The following is a 26,678-nucleotide window of genomic DNA, read 5'->3' as shown; positions in this document are numbered from 1 at the left end:
TACTGACCCTCCTCAGGTTTGTGTTATATTCTGAAGGCCCATTCTCACTCAATGATAACTATAACAATAAATAGAAAGATATAACTTAGTTAAAAATAGTCCTATCTATACATTAAAAAGTCCACACCAAAGTTTTTTTTCCCCAGCTTAGACAGCCAATCGGAATCCAGCAAACTTTAAAGAGCGCGAAAATCTAAAACGGTAAAGAACTGCAGAGCGCGCTTATGGAACGATTTGAGGAATCATCGATCATGAACATTCTGAGCATGGGAAGGAAAGTCAACAAGGACCAGAATGACTTAGATGTTCTCGGGGGAACATGGAAGGATATATTTTTAGTGTTTGTTGTGGTTAATCACGGGCTGATTCACGAAAAACAAAGAAGAACGATCATGCGCTCACTTTCCTCCTCAGTAGTGCTTTATATTTCTCTCTTCATAGACGCTTTTAAGAACATGAAAAGTGTTTTGCTTTCACTCCCCTTGATTATGATCAGTAACAATTACTGTACAGTCATTCACACACTCACGGGGAAATCCCAGTTAATCGTCTCATTTAGATATTTAAACAAAAATATTGGTGAGATTACAGAAGAAATTACTTCCATTTCTACTTTTTTTAGAGTACAGTTTTACAACTGTTAACTAAAACTATTAAAAGCTTTTGAATTTAGATTATTGTAACCAAGTTCAAGTACTAATTAACTCTAAAACTGAAATAAAGCTAAATATAAAAAACAACTAAAAAGACAAAACCACAAAATTACTGTAAACTTACTATACTTAAATTAAAAGCAAATTCAAAATATTAATACTATAAAATACTTTATAATACTTTTTTATTATACATAACAAATGGAGTTCATATTCTGATTGGACACTTTTAATTTCATTTTATAAAGTTTCAATCCTCATTTTAAGTTTAGAAAAACATGAAAATAGACTGTCTTTGCTAATGATACACACACTATCAATCTATCTATATTAACTGTATATATTATACACTTTTTTCTTAACTGATAAATATAATAATAATAATTAAAAAAACAAATTATCCAATTGTCTAAAAAAAATGCAATTATCCAAAGAAACTTGTACAAGAAACTGTACAAATGATATCTGCAGCAGACAATAAACCAAACACCAAACTAGAATTATCATTTAATTTTATTCAATAAGCTTGTCATAAATTATAGCACATTAAAATATTATTTTTTTTGTGTTGAGTTACAAAGTAGATAGCAACATTTGTTGGTGGCCTGATCCATTTTCTCAAAGAAAACAAAGCGTTGCCAGCGAGGAACTTCGTAGCCTCATTAAACGGTTTCAAGCAGCTGATGTTGAGACGATGAGAGAAGTTGAGCAGCCACTGCTGAGTCTATGCTGGATGAAGACAGATGAATTATTACACGATCACGACGGACAGAGTTTCACAAACCTCATTACATAAGGACAGGAGGCATTGGGAGAGGGGAAGTGTCAGGAGGAGAACAAAAGGAGCAAAAAGAAAACATAAAAGCACAAAAGTGTCTATGAGCGGATGTTTTAGAGTTAATAATAATATGCAACAAAGAACTCTGCATGATTTGCATGTATTAAAACCTGAAATACATGCTTACAATGATTCTGACAATGGAAACAAACACAATATTAGCTACAGGAAAATGAACACCAAAAATGTTCTTCGCTGCATCTGGCTAGTCATGATGATGGCTAAATATGAACGGGGAGTAAGCAGATGGGAATGATTGAAAACAGCTTGTTCAGTGTCTCTATGTGCAAGTCAAGTCCACAACATTTCATCTTTGCCCTCTGTGCTCTCTTTTGTTGCCATAATAGTCCAATAATTATTGACTTTTTAACTTATTTTATCCTTAATTGTCTTTAAACACTCCCCCACAGAGCCACAGGCTTTGATTGGCTGGTGGGGCCAGGGGGCGTGTCTCTGCCTCTCTACGGTCCAATCAAAGAGCTCCTTCGCCATAGTTGAGCCGCGGAACAGAAGCTAGCCTTAAACCTGGGGCCGGTTCTATGGGCTTCCTCCATTCTACTTGGACATCTGCTGCTGAATGTGAAGCAAGAACTCGTAATAAGAGAAGGCAGATTCAGTGCGGTCCTCCACGAGGTGCTGGAAAAAACTGGTCTTGGTCGAGGCATCGTCCCTTCGAGAAAAACAAGAATTGCATGAGGCTTAAAGTCAACATGAAATCATCACTGGCCCTATTTTACTGTGAATAATTTATCTGTGCATGTGTCTTCCAATATTTCATCAAAATATTATTTATATAGAAAATGATTTCGATTGCTAAAAAAAAAAAACGTTCATTTAAGAAGATAGTTTTAAGAATTCTGGTAACCAAACAGTTTTGGGTCCCACAGACTTCCATAGTATGGACAAAAAAATTATAAAAAAAAAATTCACTACATTACAATGAAAACGAAAAATAAAAGCTAATTTTCAAAGTATTTATAAATATCAGAATAGTGGAAAATACTATTAACACTGCATTATAAAAATAAAAAAAAAGTTGGGATTCTGACTGGAGATCTTAGAAGACGTGGGGGCGAGTAAATAATCAGGAAACTTCATTTTTGGGTGAAGTGTTACTTTAAAAATGAGAGAAATGTTGGTGGGCTCTTTTAAAACATAGATTTCAAAACCATACAACATCCAAAAAAAACTTTCGAAGGAATGCAACTCCCACAGTGAGAGGAGGCAGTCTGTGATAGCAGAAAAACACACCATCCTCCCTCAGGAACAATATGCTGCCCTGTGACTATGAATAACAGCGGCGGAAAGGGAGAGATATAGAGATTGGGAAAGAAAGCTGTATGGATTTAGGAGAAACAGAGAAAGCAGACATACTTGACCACATGAAAAGCAGGAAGGAAGGTTCTAGACTCCAGCAGCCAAGAAATGAATGCTCGAGTTCGCTCTGAATACGTCGTCTGCAGCTCAGGGATCTCAGTCTGGAAAACAACAACAACAACATGGGTTTTCTATTCATTCCAAAATTATTTCTGCATTTGTCAATAAGATGAAAGCTAAAGCACTTTTGAGTGGCAAAAAAATTAAAATAATAATAATAATAATTTGATTACAGATTAAAATTATTTTTTTATTATTTTATTATATTTAAAATTCATGACTGTTTGATTACCACTGTTTTGATAATATGTATTAAATCAAAGAAAAATTAAAACACAACAGAATTTCTGAAATAAATCATTTATTTATTGTGAAACTATTATCATAAAAAGTTTAGAACACTATTAAGTTGTTTAAATAGATTAGACATGATTTTGGATTATTATGTAATAATCATTGTAATTAAACCATTAAATGGAATTCATAAAAACAAAAACACAGAATTACTTAAAATTAAATGGAAACTCCATAGGGCCCCAAAAACATAACTTATGATACATTTTTAATAAATTGTTGTTAAATTCTATAAATTACATGATTTCAAGTAATATGACACTTTTGGTCACTAACATACAATTATTTAATAATAAAAAAATATAATTAATAAAATTAATATAGAATCAAGTCCAAACATTTTTTAATGGAATTTGGGTAAAAATACAACTGATTTCATAGGGCCCTAAAATAGTTTTTTTTTTATACCTCATAATAAACTAATATACTTATATATTTATATAAGTACATTTTTTTAATTAATTAAATTAGACATGCTTTTTATTACCGACATTACAATTGAATTCAGAAAAATGTTAACAATAAAAACAAAAACACGGAGTACAGAAAAATAGAAAAAGATCAAATTAAATTTGTGTGGACAATAACCTGATATCTAAGTAACATTCAGATATTTAGGACAGTGGTTTTTGTTTTGAAGCTGGAGTGAATTATGTGAGGTTTAGATCATTTAGAGAAAAGATTCATGGCCCTCAATCCCCTCCAGGGTGAGATAATCTCAACCCACAGTGACGCCTTCCAAAATGAAAAACAAATGAGCTGAACGAGAGACAAACTTTAGTTGATGTTCTAATGCTGATCAGAAGCAGCTTCTGTCTTTCATAACATGGAGATTCTGATCATATGAGCAGAGTTTGAGAAGCACGAGCCAATGTGTGTCTGCGGCAGGAATGCTGTTTTAACACGCAAGAGGCCATAGTCTATAAATCACTTCCCTGATGTCTCAACATCAACAAAAAAGGCAACAAAAATAGTTTTTTTAGTTTTTTTTATAGTATCATTGATATACTGTTATAGTTTTGGAAAGATTCTGAATTAAACTTTATAGATATTTTCTATTAATAATTTTAATTTGAGTAATTTTGTTGTTTTTGTCATTTTTAAGGGTTGGTTTTTTTTTTCTTTAAATATGCCTATTTTTTTTTTATTAAGCTTTAGTTTTGGTTTTTTTTAGGTTTTAGTTTAGGATAGTAACCTTTAATTGTTTCTGACCCTCGAAATTAAACTGGTTGTTTGTGCTTCTGGGCTTTTAAGACGCGTATGAATAAATGAGCTCTGCTATGACTTGCACAGTTCAAGCAGTCATTCATTAAGTCACTTAATATTAATAATGTGTGAATAGGTGGTACCTTTATAATGTCTAACTATGTAAGACTTCATGCTAATATGCTTGTGTTTGTGACATCAACGCAATGTGATTCCTGAAAATGTCATTTTGGCAGCTTTTTCAAAAGAGCAAGAAAACCCTGTTCCTCAGGATAAATATGATACGTCACCTTTAACACAACAGGGTGAAAGACAATACTTATACAATACAATACACACACACACTCACCATGTTGGACGGTAAGGATGCATAATTTTGGAAGCCCAAAACGTCACGTATGAACGTCTCATTACAGCACTTCCCCACCCACAAATACATCACCTACAGAGCAGAGGGCAGAAACCACAGTGTAGAATTAATTAGAGAAGCTGTTGTAACACAGCATTGCTCTATCCTGATAACTGATGTAATGCTTACGCTGCCACAGTCCAAGAGGAAGGCTCCCTCTCTGGTGAGTTTCTCTGCAGTGAGCTGCAGTAAGGGAGGCTGAGGAATCACAGAGTCATTGAGGTGCAGCGCCGCCTACAGGACAGATATCACATCAATTTAGTCATCCCATCCCACACTTCAACATTATTGCCTACTTTTTTAAAACAGGCTGTGTTATGTTTTTGTTTGTTTGTTGTAGTGCCACAATACAACTACAATTTAAGACCGAAAATGATGTATAACAAAATGTTAGTAAATGTGTATAAAAAAATAAGATTTTTATAACTTTGTAAATGGCAGAAAATGATTACAGGTGGAAAAGTAAATCTATACTAACATCGGTTTAGGTTTTAAAGTAGGGTTGCACAATTAATTGAAATAAAACCAAAATCATGATTTAGGTCAAATAATCTTCTTAAACTGTATTGAGAAGCACTTATAAACCGATTGTTGACAACTAAAGAGACACTTTAAAGGCTTCCTGCAGTTTTCCACCAAAAAATAGATAAAATTAATGCTTGATGGTTTAACATTTGAAATTTAACAATTTAAGATAAATGGTACTATAACTTATTAAAAATAAAATACTAGTATAATAACAAAAAGTAATAAAACTAAATATGATTTGTTTTATATGATCTAATACTTACTTACATACATACATACATATATATATATATATATATATATATATTTTACTGCCGCATATTATAATAGTACATAATAGTAAATAATACAATAGTAAACAATAGCAACAATGAACAATACAATAATTAATATTATTGTCATACTGATAAACCAATCAAAATATTTTTGGCCAAATCTACAGTTTTGCTATATAACTATCTATTTTAAAGCACGAATGGCTAACACTTTGTTGATAATAATAAATGCATTAACAGAAATTAACCAACGAGCAATTCATTTGTTACGGTATTTATTAATCTTTGTTAGTTAATAAAAATACAGGTGTTCATCGTTAGTTCATGTTATCTCGTGCCCATTATCTAAGGTTAACAGACACAACATACGATTTTAATAATATATTGGTAAATGTTCAAATTAAGATTAACTGAGACTAATAAGAGCTTTTCATGGTTAAAGAATGTAAGTTCAATGTAATGTTAACAAATTAAATCTTATTCTAAAGTGTGACTCAACAATGTCTTTGGGTTATTCTAGTATACTATGTTATGTCTTTTCATTTTTCACTAATTAAAGGGCCAGCGCTCCCTGAATAACCTGGGATTAAACCTGCTGCTCAAAGGCTCAATGGCAACAGATGGTGGTAAGGAATATTAATCAGTAGGGATGGACTCTACAATCCTGCATCATTATATTCCACACCCGTATGAATGTGTGTTACCTGTTCGGTCATATTGTCGATGCGGTAGAGGTCTGGATGAACCATGCGCATGATCTGCTGCAGCGGCTGACTCTTTAACTCACACATGGAAAACACTCGCTCATCCAGACGGGTGCTGGTGCCGGTTCGCAGAGCTTTCTGAAGGACCAAACACGCAACATATTAAGTATATCAAATGATTAACAGATGAAAAAAACAACAATTTACATTCTGACATTAAACATTCTGAAGAATGCAGTAAAAAAATTTGCCTTGAACTTTCCCTCTTAAGAAACCGATTTGATCCTTTGAATGGCTTTTGAACTACATGTGGTTAGTAAGTGAATCACTTGTGGTGTATGTGCATTCAGCACCCCCACCTGTTTGAGCAGAGCAAGTACATATAGAGGGAAGAGACGCAGGGCGGCAGGGGCGATCAGGCCGGAGGGCTGGATGTTTGAGCCGTTAGCACGATATGCTGTTAAACAATCCACCACGGCATTAACTAACGCATCTCTGGCATCAGACAAACTGGAGGAGATGGAGCGATCGATAGCTGCGAACAGACACAGAGATGGTGTTTCCAGCAAAGCAAAACAAACTTGCTAAAATAAATAAATAAAAGCGCAACAAATTTCAATTATCATTTGATCACATCTGTGCAACGTACTTGGAAAACATCTTCTTCATCATACTAGCAACAGGACACTGTGCACAATATATTGACGTTATATACTGCACTTAAAATGTCAATGTGTTTCTTCTGCTCACCCATGTTGGCCAGAAGGCATGAGATGGCCTGGGTATCAGCTCCAGTAAACACTTCACTCAACTGACTCACCACCGGCAGACACAGAGTGTGCACTCGGATTCGACGTTTACCTGTCAATCATAAATGCATACCAATCCAAGAAAATCTTATTCAGTTTGTGGGAGTGGTCTGATGTTGTAAACATGTCAAAATGGATTAGTATAACTACAAAAAATGCTTGATTACCTTTACTGGATGTGTAAAGAAGAGCAGCCTGAAAACAAGCGAGCGAAGTATCAGCTAAACTCTCCTCGATTGACATCTGCACAGCAAAACCAGAGTCTGGGTTCACATTGGCCAGAGAGAGCAAATCAGTGGAGCGTACAAAGAAGTTGCCATGGAAAGTGTGGATGGACAAGCCTGTTGACCAATCAGAGAAAGTGTCATTAAAAAAAGACATGAAATCACAAGGCCATGCGGATACTGGTTAATGGAAGTGTCAATCAAAGCAACTGTGGCACAGAATTAGCTGGTGTAACTCCGCCCCCTCACCTTTGGTGCACCTGATCCTCATGACTGCTTCAAACCCAATCTTTCTGGTGAGGTATCGCTGCAGATCTTTCTGGAATTTCTGGGTCTGCGCGGGATTGTGAACATGATGGAAGGACGGGTAGTAAAAGACACTGCCGGCTGAGTATTTGGACACACATGCTGCACAAGAAGAAAAAAAAAAGTTCTTGTTTCACAACTTTAAGGCACATATAACTAAGAGCTGGGGAAAAAAACCTTTAAGAGTGTGCATGTGTACCTAAAGAAGCCAGGTCTGAGTACTGGGAGCTCAGTAAGAACAGATCCACTCCGATCTGCTGTCCAGAACAGTCAAGAGCAAGTTTCTTGTAAAAGTCTGTAGCAGGACCCAAGTGCAGGACATTCTGAACACAAACAAGCAAACAAAACACTCAAAATGCTGAAACATTCACTGAAACGTAATTATCTGCTAAACAGGGTAATTGCAAGTTTAAAATACTCAAGACATATTACTGAATATATACAAGTTTGTACTTAAACTGGTTCATGCAGTAATATACAAAACATATGAATAAGGTTAAAAGAAAGGCAATAAAAATAATTGTGCCGATTGTACTAGTTAGATCTATACATTAAGTGTGTTAATGTTTTAATTTTTTTGTTCACAGAGAGAAACAAAAAATGTTGACGTAGAATTAAATTCCAGATACTATAAAAATATCAATATACATTTTTTTTTAGTACAAATTATATTAGTATAAATATATTTACTAAATATATATACTAAATATATAAGTATATTTAGTATAAATTATATATATATATATATATATATATATATATACACACACATATATATATAATCTTTAATTATAAACTTACATTATTATCCAGCTACTCAAAAAGATAAGCAAGATAAAATATATACTCCTACAACCATCTACAACATTACACTATTAACACCATAAAGTAAACATTGTAAGAATTCATCAAAAGGCAAATCATAAAGAATCGCTTGGCATAAATGCATGGTATTAACTGAGTTTAAGGGAGAACAGCCCCACATTTTGACTTTGCAGCACTCACAGTTAATGCAATCATAAACTTGAGTTTAACAGTTCAATAATCACATAAGACCAATCCTGTTTTTTGGTCCCCAAAATTTAAGGCCTGTTAAAGGAATAGTTCACTTAATTTAATGATGTCCCTACTAAGTTTCTGGGCCTTCAACATGATAGTTCCCTTAGTGTCTATGGAGGATCAGAAAACTCTCAGATTTCATCAAAAATATCTTAATTTGTGTTCCCAATATGAACAAAGGTCTTACAAGGTTTGGAACGACACGACGGTGAGTAATTAATGACAGAATTTAAATTTTTGGGTGAACTATCCCTTTAAGACTTTTGCTATACTATTCATGACTTGTTTAATAATTTCAATTTGTACAAACTAAATTTAGGACTTTTTTTAAAAGACTTTTAAAGAAACTCTGAATATTTATAGCCAGAATATTTATGAAGTCACGACTTTAACAACTTGGTAAAGCCAATTTCTGTTCTGGCAAATGTTAATTCCTTTATAACTGGTTGAAAAACTTCCCATGTTTAAATCACTGAGCATCCACTGATATGAATGGTTGCATTTATGCATGAATAAGATCTGTTTAAGTTGAATGATGATTCAGGAGCGGTACCTTGGTGCTAGATCTGAGGTTGGGGTCTTCCCGTGACTGCAGGTGTCCAGCGCCGAGGGTGGGCAGCTGGGTCTGAAACACGGACACCCGACCTCCTGTAGGGGACATGAGTTTATACGCTGCCTGCAGAGCCGGACCCAGAGCGCTCTGAGTCTCACGTGTGTGCGTGAACATCCCCGGCAGTGCATTGAGCAGGTCCTTCACCAGCTGTGAGCATATTCACAAACACACTTTCTGTCAGATAACGCAGCTGCAAAAACGGAGTCACATATCAAAGCTTGTGTGATACAGAGATATGAAGCCGGGAAATGGGAACACAAACACAGCTGACCTCGCACACACAAAGATACAAGGTCTTAAAATACAGAGAAAGAATGATAAGATTCAAACCTCTTTACTCTCTTTGAGATTCACCAGCAGACTGTCGTGTGTTGGGATGAAAACATCTAAGAAAATTACAAAAAAAGGTCACTCAATCACTCATCAGATGCAATGAAATGCTCCGTAGGGCTGTTATGAATGCACAATTTAAAAAAGGCAATAAAGTATAGTATATATGTGAAAGGCAATATAGTACAGTCGTGGCCAAAAGTCTTGAGAATTACATAAATATTAGTTTTCAAAAAGTTTGCTGCTAAACTGCTTTTAGATCTTTGTTTCAGTTGTTTCTGTGATGTACTGAAATATAATTACAATCACTTCATACATTTCAAAGGCTTTTATCGACAATTACATGACATTTATGCAAAGAGTCAGTATTTGCAGTGTTGGCCCTTCTTTTTCAGGACCTCTGCAATTCGACTGGGCATGCTCTCAATCAACTTCTGAACCAAATCCTGAATGATAGCAACCCATTCTTTCATAATCACTTCTTGGAGTTTGTCAGAATTAGTGGGTTTTTGTTTGTCCACCCGCCTCTTGAGGATTGACCACAAGTTCTCAATGGGATTAAGATCTGGGGAGTTTCCAGGCCAAAAACCCAAAATTTCAACATTCTGGTCCCCGATCCACTTAGTTATCACTTTTGCCTTATGGCACGGTGCTCCATCATGCTGGAAAATGCATTGTTCTTCACCAAACTGTTGTTGGATTGTTGGAAGAAGTTGCTGTTGGAGGGTGTTTTGGTACCATTCTTTATTCATGGCTATGTTTTTGGGCAGAATTGTGAGCGAGCCCACTCCCTTGGATGAGAAGCAACCCCACACATGAATGGTGTCAGGATGCTTTACTGTTGGCATGACACAGGACTGATGGTAGCGCTCACCTTTTCTTCTCCGGACAAGCCTTTTTCCAGATGCCCCAAACAATCGGAAAGGGGCTTCATCGGAGAATATGACTTTGCCCCAGTCCTCAGCAGTCCATTCACTATACTTTCTGCAGAAGATCAATCTGTCCCTGATGTTTTTTTTGGAGAGAAGTGGCTTCTTTGCTGCCCTTCTTGACACCAGGCCATCTTCCAGAAGTCTTGGCCTCACTGTGCGTGCAGATGCGCTCACACCTGCCTGCTGCCATTCCTGAGCAAGCTCTGCACTGGTGGCACTCCGATCCCGCAGCTGAATCCTCTTTAGGAGACCATCCTGGCGCTTGCTGGACTTTCTTGGACGCCCTGAAGACTTCTTTACAAGAATTGAACCTCTTTCCTTGAAGTTCTTGATGATCCTATAAATTGTTGATTTAGGTGCAATCTTAGTAGCCCACAATATCCTTGCCTGTGAAGCCATTTTTATGCAACGCAATGATGGCTGCACGCATTTCTTTGCAGGTCACCATGGTTAACAATGGAAGAACAATGATTTCAAGCATCACCCTCCTTTTAACATGTCAAGTCTGCCATTCTAACCCAATCAGCCTGACATAATGATCTCCAGCCTTGTGCTCGTCAACAATCTCACCTGAGTTAACAAGACGATTACTGAAATGATCTCAGCAGGTCCTTTAATGACAGCAATGAAATGCAGTGGAAAGGTTTTTTTTGGGATTAAGTTAATTTTCATGGCAAAGAAGGACTATGCAATTAATCTGATCACTCTTCATAACATTCTGGAGTATATGCAAATTGCTATTATAAAAACTTAAGCAGCAACTTTTCCAATTTCCAATATTTATGTAATTCTCAAAACTTTTGGCCACGACTGTATATATGTGAAAATAATGATTTATGACCAAATCCTGTGGCAAAAGCAATCATTAGTTGTGAAAAATGTCAGATAACATCAGATAATGTGCATTCAGATCAATAATAATAAACAATTAATATTATAATATTAATATATTCAAAATAAAGTAGAATAATAGAAATACAAAAATTGAATAGACTGCTTAATATATATATATATATATATATATATATATATATATATATATATATATATATATATATATATATATATATATATATATATACATACATACATGCATACATACATGTACACAGAAAATAAATAACAATAGTAATAATAGTAATATTCCAGACATAAACTACCGTATTTTTCGCACCTTATTTAGAACCAAGAGAAAACATTACCGTCTCCTGCCACGAGAGGGCGCGCTATGCTGCTCATAGGTAGACTACAGGAGCACTGAGCAGTATAGAGCGCCCTCTAGCGGCTGTAGACGGTAATGTTTTCTCTCGGTTCATTACTCTTGGTTCATGTCAAATTAATTTTGATAAATAAGTCGCACCTGACTATAAGTCGCAGGACCAGCTAAACTATGAAAAAAAGTGCGACTTATAGTCCGGAAAATACGGTACAAAAAATAGGAATTCAGAAATATAATTGTATAAATATACATTTATATAAATGTTCGTACACATACACACACACTGCTACTCTACTATTTTTTTTATTTTTCCAGTTTATGTAAATTTTTGTACAATTTAGGTGTGTAAATGGCTATTAATCAAAATTGGCCAATTTGCATTTCTAAAACTTGATTATTTAGACAAAAGTCAGTCTAAATGTGCAAAGTCGGCGAACAGACAAATAAAAGTAAGAGAATCACACAGAATTACCATCAATATCAGACACCACCAGCATCTGAGGCTGAGAAAGACCCTCCTGCAGGTTATAGAAGTGGACGGTGCTGTCAAACGTCACAAACCCGATGTGTGTACGAGTATCTCCGGGTAACCTGGGAGAGAGACACATACAGCCACCATCACATCTGAGGTGCGTGACAATCAAAAACATTGAATCAGCTGTAATATCTCACTTTTCAAGGTTGTCCAGTAATGACTGGCAAAACACATTCAAGTAGCCTGACTCCACAGCATTGTGGGATACATCCAACAAGAACAGGTACACAGCAGGCTGAGGAGGCCGAAGCTGGAGAGAGAAAGCAAATGTACATTAATGTTCGAGCGTAACATTAAAGGTCATTAAGACAGACACACACACTTACCATGTAATCAGAGGAAGCGATGAACTCCACCGTTGAATTCTGGACCTCTGGTCTCTTGTGAGGCTCACCATATGAACGAGTTACAGGGTTATACATGAACTCATCTGGAACTGATCGAGAAGACACTTTATCAGAACATATCCAAACCCTCAAGAACATGTTTATGTGAGAAAATTGTTTATTTTAGATAATTTAATAGTAATTTATGGTACAACTGTATAACTGTAACAGCCTAAACTAGGGATTTCCAAACTTTTTTTCCGTCTGACATAAAAATCTTAATTGAAGGGTGAGATGATCTCAATAATTAATATTTCTGGTGAGGCATCAAGGCAACAAGTTAATATTTTAATTATTTAACAACACATTTGCATGTTCATGGTTCTCTAATAGCAGTTGATGGTCACATAACATTTAATCTTTTTTAAGAGTTTTATTTTGACCGTTTTTCTTTTTACACTGTTTATTTTTAATATGACGTTCTTATGATTTCACTGATTAAGTTCATGAACCCTAGTTTGGGAGACACTAGACCTGACTAACTAAAGACTAAACAAACACAATTGTAAGACTCTTACCATCATTGACTCTGTAACACAGATTACACTTCCACCTGCGCTGATCCAGAAACGAAACGAAAGGGTTTATATACGTCCGACACGAACGACAACGAACTATAGTGTTAGAGGTGATCACTGGTAACTGCTGCAGAGACAAAGAGAGAAAGTTAATGAGGAGATGATTAAACCTGCATTATCATGACCTAATGTTTGTTTCAGTAAAGCTCTAGATTAGACTGTAAAACATCCGTTCATGACAACTTTATCTGTGATTCAGACGGTTTCATATCTCAGAAACAAGTTTACTAAGATACTGTATTATTTATTATATATTAACTGAGACAATGTGTTCATGATGGTACAACTATGACAATGTCTGGGGACTGGCTTTGAGTTTTGTTTGACTGATTTGGGGTTTTCAATGGCCTGGAAATATGACTTCATTTATCTTGATTCAACTGATAATCTTAAAATGGCCAAAAATCATCCAATCAATAGGTCTGCCCAACATTTCTAATACTCAGCATGTTTATTAATTAATTTATTCCTGTGCAAAGCTGAATTTTCAGCATCATTTCATTTCTATTTATCTTCAATGTTAAAATCATCTGTGATGCTTTTTGTGGAAACAGTGATCATTCTTTTTTTATAACTCTTTAATGAATAAAAAGTTCAAATGAACAGCATTTATTTGAAATATACATGTCTTTAATGTCACTTTTAATCAATTTAATGCATGCTTGGGGAAGTTTTAATTTAAAAAATACTTTTAAATGAAAGTCTACATTTATTAACTTCTACATAGCACATCAACCAGACCATGATTTGAGTTTTATTTGGGCTTTTGGCTACTACCGTTAAATCTCTGAAGGGATGGAGCAGTAATCCAAGAGGCAGACGAGCTTTGTTCAACAGCGCTTGAGTCTGGGGAATGTTAGTGAGAGTACAGCGAAAAGTGCTGGAAGAGACCGAAAGAGAGAGAAACTGTTAAACAAACCAAGCTGTTTTCTCATTCTGCACCTGTTGTGTGAAACCACAACTCCGACAAACACAAACTTGTGTCATCTCTCTGCTCTTACTCGGGGCTGCAGTTGACCTTGCGCAGGTCATTGCTCAGGTTGGGCTCAGGTGGAGGTGCGCGTTTGGGAGGAAGGATGTTTCTCTCCTGGAGTAGATTCACGGGTCTCAAGGTTTCAGCCTCCTGTTCAGAAACGCCGCCGAGGCCTCCTAACGCTGACGACAGCTCAGACAAAGACGGGAAAGGCTTCAAAAACAAAAAAGCAGCTATTTTACACACCTCTTCCTGAATGACACACTCTGAATCCCAATCTAGTGCCAATACCTGCGAGTACGGCTGGTATCCTGGTGTGTTGTACCCTCCGTGAGAGGCCGAGGGGTCTGGTTTGGAGGCGGGGTTTTGTTGGTAAGCAGGATGCACGGTTGGATAATTGTATCCGAAGGGTGGAGCTTGCTTGGCGGGGACACCAGCAGGAGGAGCTGCAAGATCTGGATAAAGAAAGTGAGAAAGCATTAGTGAATCATTCAAGTGCAGATCTGGCATTGAGATGTCTCAGTGAGCATTAAGGATGTACCCGAGTAACCGCCGCCCTCCAGAGACTCATAACTGTTAGGAACCGGAGAGGCACTGCCTGTGGTTGTAGAAGAGCTGTCTCCACCTGTGAGAGTTTACAAGCACACAGGCAAGAGGGATGATACACACACACACACACACACACAAACACACACATAGAATATATTTTAACGTTAAACTAATATAATTTTGAATGTAAAATATTTAACTATTTAATATTTAAACTAATATAATTTTGAATGTAAAATATTTAACTATTTAATATAGTGTATATATATATCTCATTAAAACAACAATTACAATATTATCGCAGACCATACATAATCGCACACCGATATGTTTAGATTTTTATAATGCATTGTCTTCTCATTGATCCACCAGATCATGTTTAAAGCTCTGCGTGTTTGCTGGATAAAAACATGGGTGGATTTTCGCATTGGTCTGAACCCTGAAAAAACTAATTGTAGTGAAAATGCTCATTCATTATCTGCCAGCAGGTAGAGCGTTTGGTAGACATATGGTAGAAAGCTTCCCCAGTAAAGGCAGAACACAAAGCAGCGCAGCACCAGACTTTGAATGTACAGCACTCATGTTTATTCAGTGAAATCATAACTTTAGCCTTTTGAAGTGTAATCATCACATTCAGCCATTTCACACTTCTGGTCTTTCCGTCAAAAAAATCGAAGACCTCCTGAAATCATAATTAAGACTTTCTTGTACAATTTAAGACTTTTTAAGGCCTTAAATTTGATACAACTAAATTTAAGACGTTTTTAGACCAGGAACAGGAAACCCTGTTTTGTAGAATCAGGACTCTTAGAGAAGATGACAATAATCCTCAACAGAGCTTAACTTAACAGTAATCCTCCATAACCCTACTACCGTAACCAGACAAGACCAGAGAGAGAGACGGGCCACGATTGGCCAAGCCCTGGTCATCCTGTACTCAATCTGTTACCTCACTGGATCAGCAGCCTGAACTTAAGAACGGATGGAGAATGAAACATCCACCACAGAACATAAATGGACACCTTAATTTTTAGTTTGGGTGCATGAAGAAAAAAAAATACAAATAATAATAATTCACAGCTGCCATTCATCACTGATTGCAGATTAACCCCAGAGGAGACGAACAACCAATCAAGAGAAGCAGAACTTCCTTCTGAGACCATCTACAAGGAAACCCCCACAATAACACAGCAAGCGTCATCCATACAAACCAGAGACTCCCCCTCGAATGTAAGAAGTCCAAGAAAGGAGCGTGTGATGAATCGGTAGCAGGCTTCGACATGACACATCCAAACTCCCCATGAGAAAACACAGCACCCAAACACACACTTCATAATGAAGAGCTAAAAATACTATGTGCCCACGAGACTCTCACAAACCTCTGCATGAAGCAGGAGCAAACAGTCCAGCTCATACAGCAAACCTGGAAAACTCTCTCTGAATGATGATATTACGGACTGTGCTGCTACAAAACTCAGCCAAAAACATATTTTACAATAAAAGAAAATGTACTCTTGCATCTTGAGGTATTATATAAAGATACTCACTACTGTCAAACGTTTAGAATAGTTAAGATTTTAATATTTTTTGAAAACTCCTTATGCTCACCAAGGCTGATTTATTTAATAGAAAATACTGTAAAATTGTTAAATATTATTACTATTTAAAGGAACTTTCTCTCTTGCAATACATTTAAAAATTATATATTCCGTGAAGATGAAGCTGAATTTTCACCACTATTACTCCAGTCTTCAGTGTCAGATAATTCTTCAGAAATCATTTTAATATGCTGATTTGCCTATTCATTTTTATTAATTAATATTTCTCCTCGATTACTAACAATAGTTCTTATTTTTGTAGAAAGTGTTTGCTTTTTGAATTTGAATGTTTTGAATTTAAAATAAAATCTTTTGTAGCATCATAAATGCCTTCAATGTCACTTTTGATTCCTGTAATGCATCCTTGCTAAATATAAGTCAGACATTCTTAAAAAAAAAAAAAAAAAAAAATCTGACTGGCCCAAAACTTTGAAATGGCAGTGTAACACCGTTTCCACAAAAATATTTAGCTATTGCAAAAAAAAAAAATTGTTTTTAACAAAGATAGTTAATCAGAAATGTTCTTGATCATCAAACCAGCATATTAGAATGATTTGTGAAGGGTCATGTGACACTGAATACTGTAATGATAATGAACATTTTAAAACATTAAAATAGAAAATAGTTATTTAAAACTCTAATAATAACAATTCACAATATTATTGTTTTTACTATATTTTTTATCAAATTAATGCAGCTCTGGTAAGCCTTTTTTATGTTTTTTTTTTTTTTTTTTTTACTTTTTAACAAATAGTTATACATTTTTATATAACGAATTTATAGTTATCAACTCATGCATATGATATTTACAAGAGTTTAATATCAAAAGAACCAGAAAAATAAAATGACTTCGCAACATGGCCTAAAAACGAATGCATGTCTATCCCATTAAATAAGAGACTTTCTCTGTGTTCACAGGCTGCTTTGGCCTAAATACAAAAAAAAAAACAGTTGCCAAGAATCTGGCGATACGATACGTAACACAATACAGGGGTTGCAATATGACATATTGCAATACATTGCAATACAGTAAGCAAGGCGATATATTGGGATATTTCTTATTCTAGAATAGTATATATTGTAAGGAAAGCTGTAATTAAGACGACACCACCATATGCAAACCTTAGCAATAAATAAATAAATAAAAATCATTTAACCAGAACACAGTGGAATCTGCATTTGTAATAACCAGTCCCTGTAACATTCAATGTTATTGAACCACTTTTTGTGCAGTATGAGTAAAAGGGGATAAATTAAAGTGCTTGCAAGATCCTTCAATAAAATAAAACAATATAAAAACAATAAAAGCATAATCTAAAAAAAACAAGCCTTGTGCATTATAAAGAATATAACACTGTGTCAAGTGGGTACAGTAAATAAAACAGTTGAAAATATGGATTCAATAATGTATATGAAACAATAAAGGCATAATCTGAAAAACTATGCCTTGTGCATTATACTGAATAATATTCTGTATATTTTACAGTTGGTTTGATACATTTAGATCAAATGGTGTTGTCGCTTAATGGATTTATATTATCGCATACATTAAAAGTTGTAAAATTATTATAAATATATTATATAATATATTATAAATAACATTTTAGTATTGGTTTTATATTATAATGTCACGTAGTTAAATTGTTTAATTAATTTAAATGGTTCATTGTTTATTTTGTCCCTCTAGAAATTAAGCCTTGAGCAATGTAAATGTCATATATTTCTGACTGAGTTAGTTTGGGCTCAAAACATAACAACCATAAAGAGTTTTATTGGCAAAAAAACCCCAGAATGTCTAATGAATGTCAAACTAACTTTACCGCCGTCAAAAACTGCAACGCGAGCAGCGCACCAACTGCATAAGATGCCCCTAAAAAATGAGAAACTGTAGCCTCGGTTCGGCTGCTTGCTGCGACCATAGACTGTATAAAAACGGGCCGTGACCCGTATGAAGAGACCCGCGGGGCTCAGCAATAGGCGGGAGGGGGTCGCCCCGTGAGAACCTCTTCACAAGGGTTGTGGCAATTGGAGGAACCGAGGTGGCGACAGCACAAAATCCTGAATGACAGCACACTTCAGCTTTGTACACCGAAACATGAACTGGGACAAATCCTTCACCCTCCATTACGAACACCAAACTACATTAACGCTTACATTAATGGTGTGCTCTTTTACTAGAATTTACTGTCACTCAGGATTTGTTTAGAGATTTAGACTGATATCTAGCGGCCGGGAAATAAACTCAAAACGAAACAACTGCCATGAATCTTGTATGATTTATTACAATTTTTTAAATATTTATATTCCATTTTTAAGAATTGATACAGTATCGCCAAACAAAATATCACAATACGAGTATCAATATTTTCTTACACCCCTAAAAAAAAGTGTGTGTGCGCATGAGAGTGGGCGTGTGACTCTGACATGAACGCCATGAGGAGTTCGTGGGAAGTAGAGACACATTTCTCATCATTCCTGAAACTTGTTCTGTGAGAAGTGTGTTTTTGATATCAACAATTGCTGTACTTCAGGTACAATGCTGGCAGGTAGTGTGCATGTTCTTATATGATGTTTTAGGAGTTTATGTGTGTGTTCACATAAGGGCATTTGCATGTGCATGTAAAAAGGGCATTTCAGGATAGAATGAATGCCCAAATATATATGATATATCCCAAATTCAACCTATGTACAGTGCACTCATCCAAATTGATATATTCTATGTTGCAAAACATAAGTATATTATCACACAACACTAAGTTCAACATTATCCCAATACATACAGTATGTAGGCTGATATATACTAAATAGCAAAAATCTTATTACCGGTACTTGTACCATCACAAAATGTATCTATATTATTGTTTAGTTCTAATCTGCTAAATGCAACTATAAGGCATGAAGATGTTAAGTTAATATTAATATTAACATCATAATTTTCTCTAAAGCAACATTGAAATTTGTATTCTGAAAAGCACTAGAAAGCACTAAACAAATAAATTTGACTTGACTCAATAACCAGTTTCATTTGAAGTGAAGTGAATTGACATGTGGCCTAGTATGGTGGCCCATTCTTGGAATTTGTGCTCTGCATTTAACCCATTCAAGTGCACACACACAGCAGTAAACACACACTCGGAGCAGGGGAGCAGCTGGTGGTCTACAATCCCTGCTGGACCTGAAACTCGAACCCACAACCTTCGGGTTACAAGTCCGAATCTCAATCCATCTATCTATCCAATGTACACTACAAAAGTGTGCACTCAAAACATGACTGTCTATTTCAACTATTATGAATAAACTAAAAGTGATAACAACAACGATTTTTAATGTCTCCCTTCCTGACTCATATGACTGAACTACAGAAAGTGCATATTAACCTTATTTATTAAACTGGATGCCATCTGTTGATTAATTCTGCATTAATTCATGCATTTTAGAATTTACAATCTGACAATTCAGAGCTATTTATATACATGCCATAAATTATAATTATTTAAATTATATTTATGAAATATGCTAATAATCCATTTCAAATGTATTTATGGACACTTGAAGTAGCTCAGTGAAGGTTATCAAAAAAGCAAGATGAACTCACACCACGAGAATACAGACTGTATGAACGTGTGTGTTTATGGGAATTTGTAGACTTCAAGTCAATGAATAACTGGCAAGAATGAGACATGAATCTCGGGGAGCAGTTAAAGACAGCATGTGTACAGTCGTGTGCATTCATTATTTTCAATGAAAGGTGTAGGGATGGAAAAAGATGGATATCTGGGATGGAGGGATGAAGGAAGTGAGAAAGGGAGGTGAGTGGAAGAATGAAAAAAGCGAAAGCAGACCTGCTTCCTCATCCTCCTCATCCTCTTCCTCATGGTCAGAACTGGATGAGGAGTGATCGCCCGCGGCCGAGTTTATGGCGTTATTCACCCCACGGTCACCATACAGCAGCCCTGAAATACAGCAACCATCAGAGACAACAGACTGGTTCAGTACTGAGAGAGAAGACGAGAACTGAGCTGGAGTTCTACCCAAATCACACAAGGACACGAACATGACCCGAAATCTAACGACACATGGTGGAAGAATGGAAAACAGCACAGAAAGAGACGAATGAGTGAGAAAAGTAAGCAGAATGATATGACAGACTCTCTGTTGACATGTAAGAAACGAGGCACGTTTAGCTACAGAATCATCAGAAGAGGTGAGACCTGTCAGGAATGACACACCAACCATCATAATGACAACTGCAACAACTAATCCATGAATACACATCAATGAAAATTGCTGACAATGTCACTTTACAGAGCTAATACAGCTTTATTTTTTTAATATGAGGGCAAGATGTAAGGCTGCATGAAATCATGACATTGCTGTGATTTAATTAAACTCTGCATCTGCTCTGAGTTTGGATCGCATTAACATGCATTTGGGAGGAAATGTGGACAAGCATCTTCCTGAACTTGTAATAAAAAGCACAACGATTTTGGAAAATAATCTAATTATTTATTTATTAATTAATTAATAGCAATTCTTTTTTAAAGCTCTTTATGTTCTGTATTATTCCACAGAGACATGCTATAAACCCTTGTATAGTATGAACAACACAATATTAGACAGATTAAACAGAAATGTTTTTTTTCTGCAGGACAGGACCTATATGTTATGATGAAATAAGGTGATGCATGAATTGATATGAATGACATTTTGAACAACTACAATCATAGTAGCATATTGACTGATTTGTCTAACTTCCAATGTTGTATGTAATAATTATGACAACATAAAACACTGACAAATAAGCCTGGTGTAAACATTAATATACAAATCACACAAACTAGAGTGCAGAAATATAAAAACAAATCTGTTGCTTACCACACTACTTCAGGTAATTCACTGTAATCAACATATGGACTGCATTTTTTTAAACACTGTCTGTTAACTTTAAATAAACTTTAAAAAAAAAAAAAATTACAAATTTTAACAAATTAAAAATAAATTTAAAATAAAATTTAATGATTTCAAATAAATAAATAAATAAGAATATATTAATATAAACTTATTAATGAAATGCACCTTAACACCGTTACTGCTTGAGTAATTTCAATGTTCATATATACACTTTCAAATATTCCACATGAAGCGTGCCTGGGTTGCCAGGTTTTCACAACAAAACCCACCCATTTGGTACAAAAAACTAGCCCAATCGCGTTTCAAGGAGGGGTCCAACGGTTAAATTCGTGTTCCGTAGTAAAATATACTTTTTTTGGAGGGATTGTCCAGACCGCAGACTTGGCAACACTGTAGCATGCCAACTTGATGCTTCCTTTGAAAACTGCTTAGATGTGTTCGACTTAAAGCAGCGCTGCTTTTTGACAACATAAAATAAAAAAAATATTACTTTTCTGATTTTCACTGTAAAAATAAATAAATAAATAAATAAATAGAAATATATATAGAATATGTATGCTCTCTTAATTGTCAAACATTAATCTATCTTTTATTTGGACATGAAATCACAGGGAGCCCTTAAAGCTTCTCTTTTTTGACAACAGCTGGGTTATAAGTAGTGCTGAATGATTGATTGCATTTACAATAATACAGTGATATGAAAAAACGTGGAATCAAGTGGAATCGCAGCCTCTGTAGTTGAAAAATCACGTTTTTTCATATTGCGATATCGCAAATGCAATTAATCATTCAGTACTACTTATAACCCAGCTGTTGTCAAAAAAAGAGAAGCTTTAATTTTGTAAAATTATGAAAAAAGTTTTATTTTGTTTAATTTATATTTTGTAATAATCATCATCATTCATACTGATATATATAATCATACAATGTTGACCAAATTGTGCAGCTCAGCAAACCTGGAGTTTTTTTTAAAGCATTTCATAATTGCAACTGCAATTTTTATCAGATAAAATTACAATCTGTTTATTCCCCCCAAACGCAAACCTAGCAAGATGTGTAATAAGATGATTTATTTTTATTTTTTTATAGAATGCTGAATAAATGTCAAATATATATTAGGGCTGAAACGATTCCTTGAGTAACTTGAGTAACTCGATTACAAAAAATGATCGAGGCAAATTCCTCTGCCTCGAAGCCTCTTTAAATGTATTTTAAATCTAACGTCAGGTTCTTTCGCAATTATTTTTTTTAATGTGACAACGTGTTTACGTCCCCCACAAAGCTGAAGGAGATACAAGCACTGAGTCTGATCGCATACTGCAAGGAGTCAGCAGTGTTTTGATTTGAGGGCACGGGCAAACGTAAAGAGAACGTCGTGGCATGTGTCTATTGCAAGATAGAGCTGGCATACCACAACTAGGGCATCGAGGAATCCAGTCATAAAAACGGAATTTACAGTTTAACGCGGAATGGCATGGAATTTGCCAAATTTTGAATGAATTAATCAAAAATAGGTCATTGCGCTTACATCAAATCACGATATGGACTAATATCTGTAAATATTAAGCCGGAACAGCCTGTTTAAAGATGAATCCTGCATGTTCTGCGTGTCTGCGTTAATGAATGGAGCAGAAACGCTTCTTCCTTTATTTACACACACTGAAGCGAGCGTGATGCTCGCGGTGATTTCAGCGTCTGCTGTCTCACTAAATAAGGACGTGAACACATGAACAACATCTCCAGAACTGCTCTGACAGTCACTTCATGAGCATTTGACCATTTGATTTGAGTAAAACTAGCGTCACATCACATACACAGAACTGTAAAGGTACGTCAACCCGTCAAAATAAAAGTTCGGTTAAAGACTATTGTTCAGCAGAATGTACATAGCCTACTACTACAAAAAAATGTAGAATGTAGATGTAAAAATGTTGTTTAATCAAACAACATTTCTTCCATGTTCTATTTTTTATAGTAAATCCCCTTTGTTTACCAAAAAGTTAAGTTAATTTTCAATAATTAAAAATAAATTAAATGAATGTTTTATGTGTTTAATGTGCATCTCAGAAAATGCTTTATTTACAACCCCAACTGAATGGCACTTAAATGCACTTAATTCATCTGTCAACTTTGTCATTGTTCACATTACAAGTACAGACAGAGAAACAATGGGTAATAATTAAATGTTTATTTTTGATGTATGCATTGCATTCTATGCATTTAAAAAATAAAAATAAAATTCTAAAAAAGGAAACTTAGTTGTTCATTTTAAGAGACCCAGGAGTCTTATTTTCACTTGCATAGTTAATATTGCAATTTAATTAAGCAAAAACACATTTTATCCAATTACTCGATTAATCGATGGAATTTTTGGTAGAATACTCGATTACTAAAATATAGCTACAGCCCTAATATATATTATTTAAATAATAGAAAGATAACTTACTATAGATAATCAGCATTACAATAAAAAAGACACACAAATAATGTCAAAACACAGTCTACTGAAAGAAATGAAACAAACGACTGTTGGTTCACGTGTAAATATGGATTGTTTATACCTGGATGGTGTTGTGGTGAGGAATGCACAGAGGTGCCTGGGGTTCCTGAGGGTGGCCTCTCTTTATCAGGACCCTGTGAATTAGGAGGGCCCGTGGCGTAATGATGGCTCATGGGATTGTGGAGGTTTGGGTCATAGTGTTGTTGAACTAGAAATACATCAGATAAGACACAATCAATAAAATTGTTCCAACATGTTACATGTGTTTGACTGTATTCTGTTGCATGAGCATACATAATAAAATTCAAACCGACCTGCATTCGATTGGCCGTTGACAGTGGCTGTTTGGCTGAGAGGCGGGGCTCCGTAGCCCGGGTGAGATGGTGTGGGATTGGCCCCGATCCCTTGAGAATATTGTTGCAAAGAACTCTGGGTAGGTGGCGGTGGCATTACTGTAGAAACGGGTGGCTGCCCAGCGGTGGTTTGGGAGGATCTCAGCGTGCCGTACTGGCTGCTCCCAGGAGCTGCTGGGTAAGAAACGATGGGGTACAGCGGGGCGCCGAGGTTGCTGCCACTGGATACTGGCACCAGGCTGGGCTGTAGCTGCTGAGATTGGGGTTGAGTTTGAGTTTGCCCCTGTGAGGGGTGACTATAAACCTGTCCATAATATCCAGCGTACGGCGCAGTCTGCTGGAATGACTGTACCGGGGCGTTTGAGTACTGATGCGTTCCTGGTGCTGGATATGGTGACGGCCCTGAGCTCTTCTGGTAATAGTTCCCACTATAGCCTGAGCTCGAAACAGGGATTTTGCCGGCAGGAGGAGCGCTGTGTCCCGCCACGGTGGGGTAAGCAGTAGGCGGAGCAGAACTATAATAGCTGGATGCAGGATACATGGCAGGGTACATCTGTCCTGAACCTGGCAAAAACAACAGGGATTTGATTTGTGCTTTCAACATGCAAATCAGATGGAAATGTGACACATAATCATTAGACAAATCACACGTTTTATACAAATTAACCTGTAAAAAAACAAGTGAAACCTGCATCAATTTTCATTTCATTTTAAAAATAAGTGACGTTAATACCACAATTCTGAATGATTTCCATATTATGTATTTATCATATTTATAAACCATATTTACACGTTAACATGGTAAGTATAGGTAACTAAACTCAAAGATAAATAATCTTTGTTACTGGAAATAAAATAAACTACTGAAAAAAAAACCTGAAAATTTCTCATTTTCAATCTAGTTTAACTTAAAGTACTAAAATAGCTAAAACTAAAGACAACATAGACATATTAAAAATAACAATAAAATGACTATAAAATGAAATAAACAAAATGTAAAATTATTGGAGGATAATCCAAATATTAATTTAAACTATAAAATAATATAAACACTGCATGATAATCCATTATACTTTAAATAATAGCATTTTAATATTAAGTATTTTACACAGATTTCTTCCTGGCTTTTTGACAACATGCACCTGTCACTCCTTATTAAAAAAATATTAGATGTAACATTGGAAAATAATAACCAAACTGTTATTAACGCAGTTTAACGGTAATATTGTCAAAATTATATTAACGTAATATAAAGTACAGCTCACATTCGCATAATTTCAAAAAAGCTGTGTAAAAGTACATTAAAACATGTTTTAAGAAATGAAACCGTAAATGATGGGAATATTCAGTAAATATTTACCACATTCTGCTGAAATCTGCGCAATTATACGAACTCAGCTTGCAACTAATATAAGACGACATACAATCAAGACAGTGACATATTTAAGTTCCCAATTATGGTAAATTAGTCTTAACAGATAATAAATCGGACCTTTAAGCCCCTAAAACAAGAAGAATAACAACTGAGCTAACGTTACCATAACTAAACTAGCCGCTAACGGGTTAATGACAGTAACGTAAAACACACCGACTTTAATCCTCATTAAAACACATTTAAACTGTTATATGATTTTAATGACAAGTAAGTTGCAGAAAAATGGTCCTGTTATCTGTCGCGTTCGAAGTCCCCACATCAAAGACGCAGATGTCAGGTGCTTAACGTTAGCTGAGGCTTAACGTTAGGCTTTTAGTTAAGATAAGTTAGCTAACATATCTTAGCTTTTTAAAGTGGATTCAACTAGAATTTTAGCATTTAGCAATTCAGTTTAGCCGTTAGCATTTTAGCTCAAACACTTAGCCAGTTATCTTTGCATTTGAATGTGATATTGGAGTTAGCTTTAGCGTGTTAGCTCCGGTGGTTTCGCTTTAATCTCGTACCGTTCTGACACGGCGCCGCTCCGCCTCCGTTTTGAGAGGAACTCATGCTGTAATTATTCACAGACGAGCTCGGATTCGCGTAACCCTGTGTGGACATCTCTATCCGAGCGCTTCGAGAGTATAAACATACACGATGTTGTCACCAGTTGTGGCTCTCCATCGACCTGCGCACAGCTGAGCGGAGGACCGTCTGGCTAACCCCAAGTGGTGATGATGATCACGGGTCGGTGGTGAACCAATAGTATGTTCCTGCACAACCGTAGGCTGCAGATTCAGGACCGCAGATCTAGGACCACAGTTCTAGGACCCTAGTTTTTCGTGACAGCGCCACCTACCGTACTGGACGATATAGCGATGGCTGCAGTTTCACAGGACCGCAGTTCTAGTACCCTTTTGGTTTAGTTTGCAGTCACGTTACTTTGTATATAGCGTCAATATATTAATCTCAGTAGTATTTGTTTTTAAATGTGATTTTTTTATTCAAAATGCAGCAGAGGTTAATTACTAAATGAAATATAAAT

General features: G+C 35.7%; 1 protein-coding gene across 3 annotated transcripts; it reads right to left on the bottom strand.

Annotated features, from left to right (window-relative positions):
* Nucleotides 1-1,148: 1,148 nt before the first annotated feature.
* On the bottom strand, nt 1,149-26,368 carry sec24b (SEC24 homolog B, COPII coat complex component). Of its 3 annotated transcripts, none has more exons than XM_059516260.1 (24): nt 26,288-26,368; nt 24,181-24,783; nt 23,928-24,074; nt 20,298-20,408; nt 14,850-14,933; nt 14,600-14,763; nt 14,337-14,521; nt 14,113-14,215; nt 13,276-13,402; nt 12,698-12,807; nt 12,509-12,621; nt 12,309-12,427; nt 9,686-9,741; nt 9,296-9,502; nt 7,883-8,006; nt 7,627-7,785; nt 7,321-7,494; nt 7,095-7,205; nt 6,704-6,879; nt 6,345-6,482; nt 4,967-5,071; nt 4,778-4,870; nt 2,866-2,969; nt 1,149-2,161 (listed from the first exon to the last, which is right to left on the bottom strand). In XM_059516260.1, the coding sequence occupies exons 2-24, from the start codon at nt 24,770-24,772 to the stop codon at nt 2,047-2,049; spliced, it is 3,417 nt and encodes a 1,138-aa protein (XP_059372243.1). In that variant the 5' UTR covers nt 24,773-24,783; nt 26,288-26,368; the 3' UTR covers nt 1,149-2,046. The 3 variants fall into 3 exon arrangements, with proteins under 3 accessions (XP_059372243.1, XP_059372242.1, XP_059372244.1); XM_059516259.1 differs by having other exon boundaries at nt 26,158-26,350; XM_059516261.1 differs by lacking the exon at nt 20,298-20,408 and having other exon boundaries at nt 26,158-26,350.
* Between the last annotated feature and the right edge of the window lie 310 nt (nt 26,369-26,678).

The sequence above is a fragment of the Carassius carassius genome, chromosome 29 (assembly GCF_963082965.1).
Source record: "Carassius carassius chromosome 29, fCarCar2.1, whole genome shotgun sequence".
Taxonomy (NCBI): domain Eukaryota; kingdom Metazoa; phylum Chordata; class Actinopteri; order Cypriniformes; family Cyprinidae; genus Carassius; species Carassius carassius.
The sequence above is the reverse complement of the archived record's forward strand: the minus strand, read 5'-3'. Positions and strand labels throughout refer to the sequence as shown.

Coding starts and splice junctions, on each gene's coding strand:
- sec24b (XM_059516259.1), bottom strand. CDS start 26,254: ATGTCCACACAGGGTTACGCGAATCCGAGCTCGTCTGTGAATAATTAC. Junction 24,784..26,157: donor AGCGGCGCCGTGTCAGAACG/GTACGAGATTAA, acceptor TGTTTTTGCCAG/GTTCAGGACAGATGTACCCT. Junction 8,007..9,295: donor ACCTCAGATCTAGCACCAAG/GTACCGCTCCTG, acceptor GTTTGTGTTCAG/AATGTCCTGCACTTGGGTCC.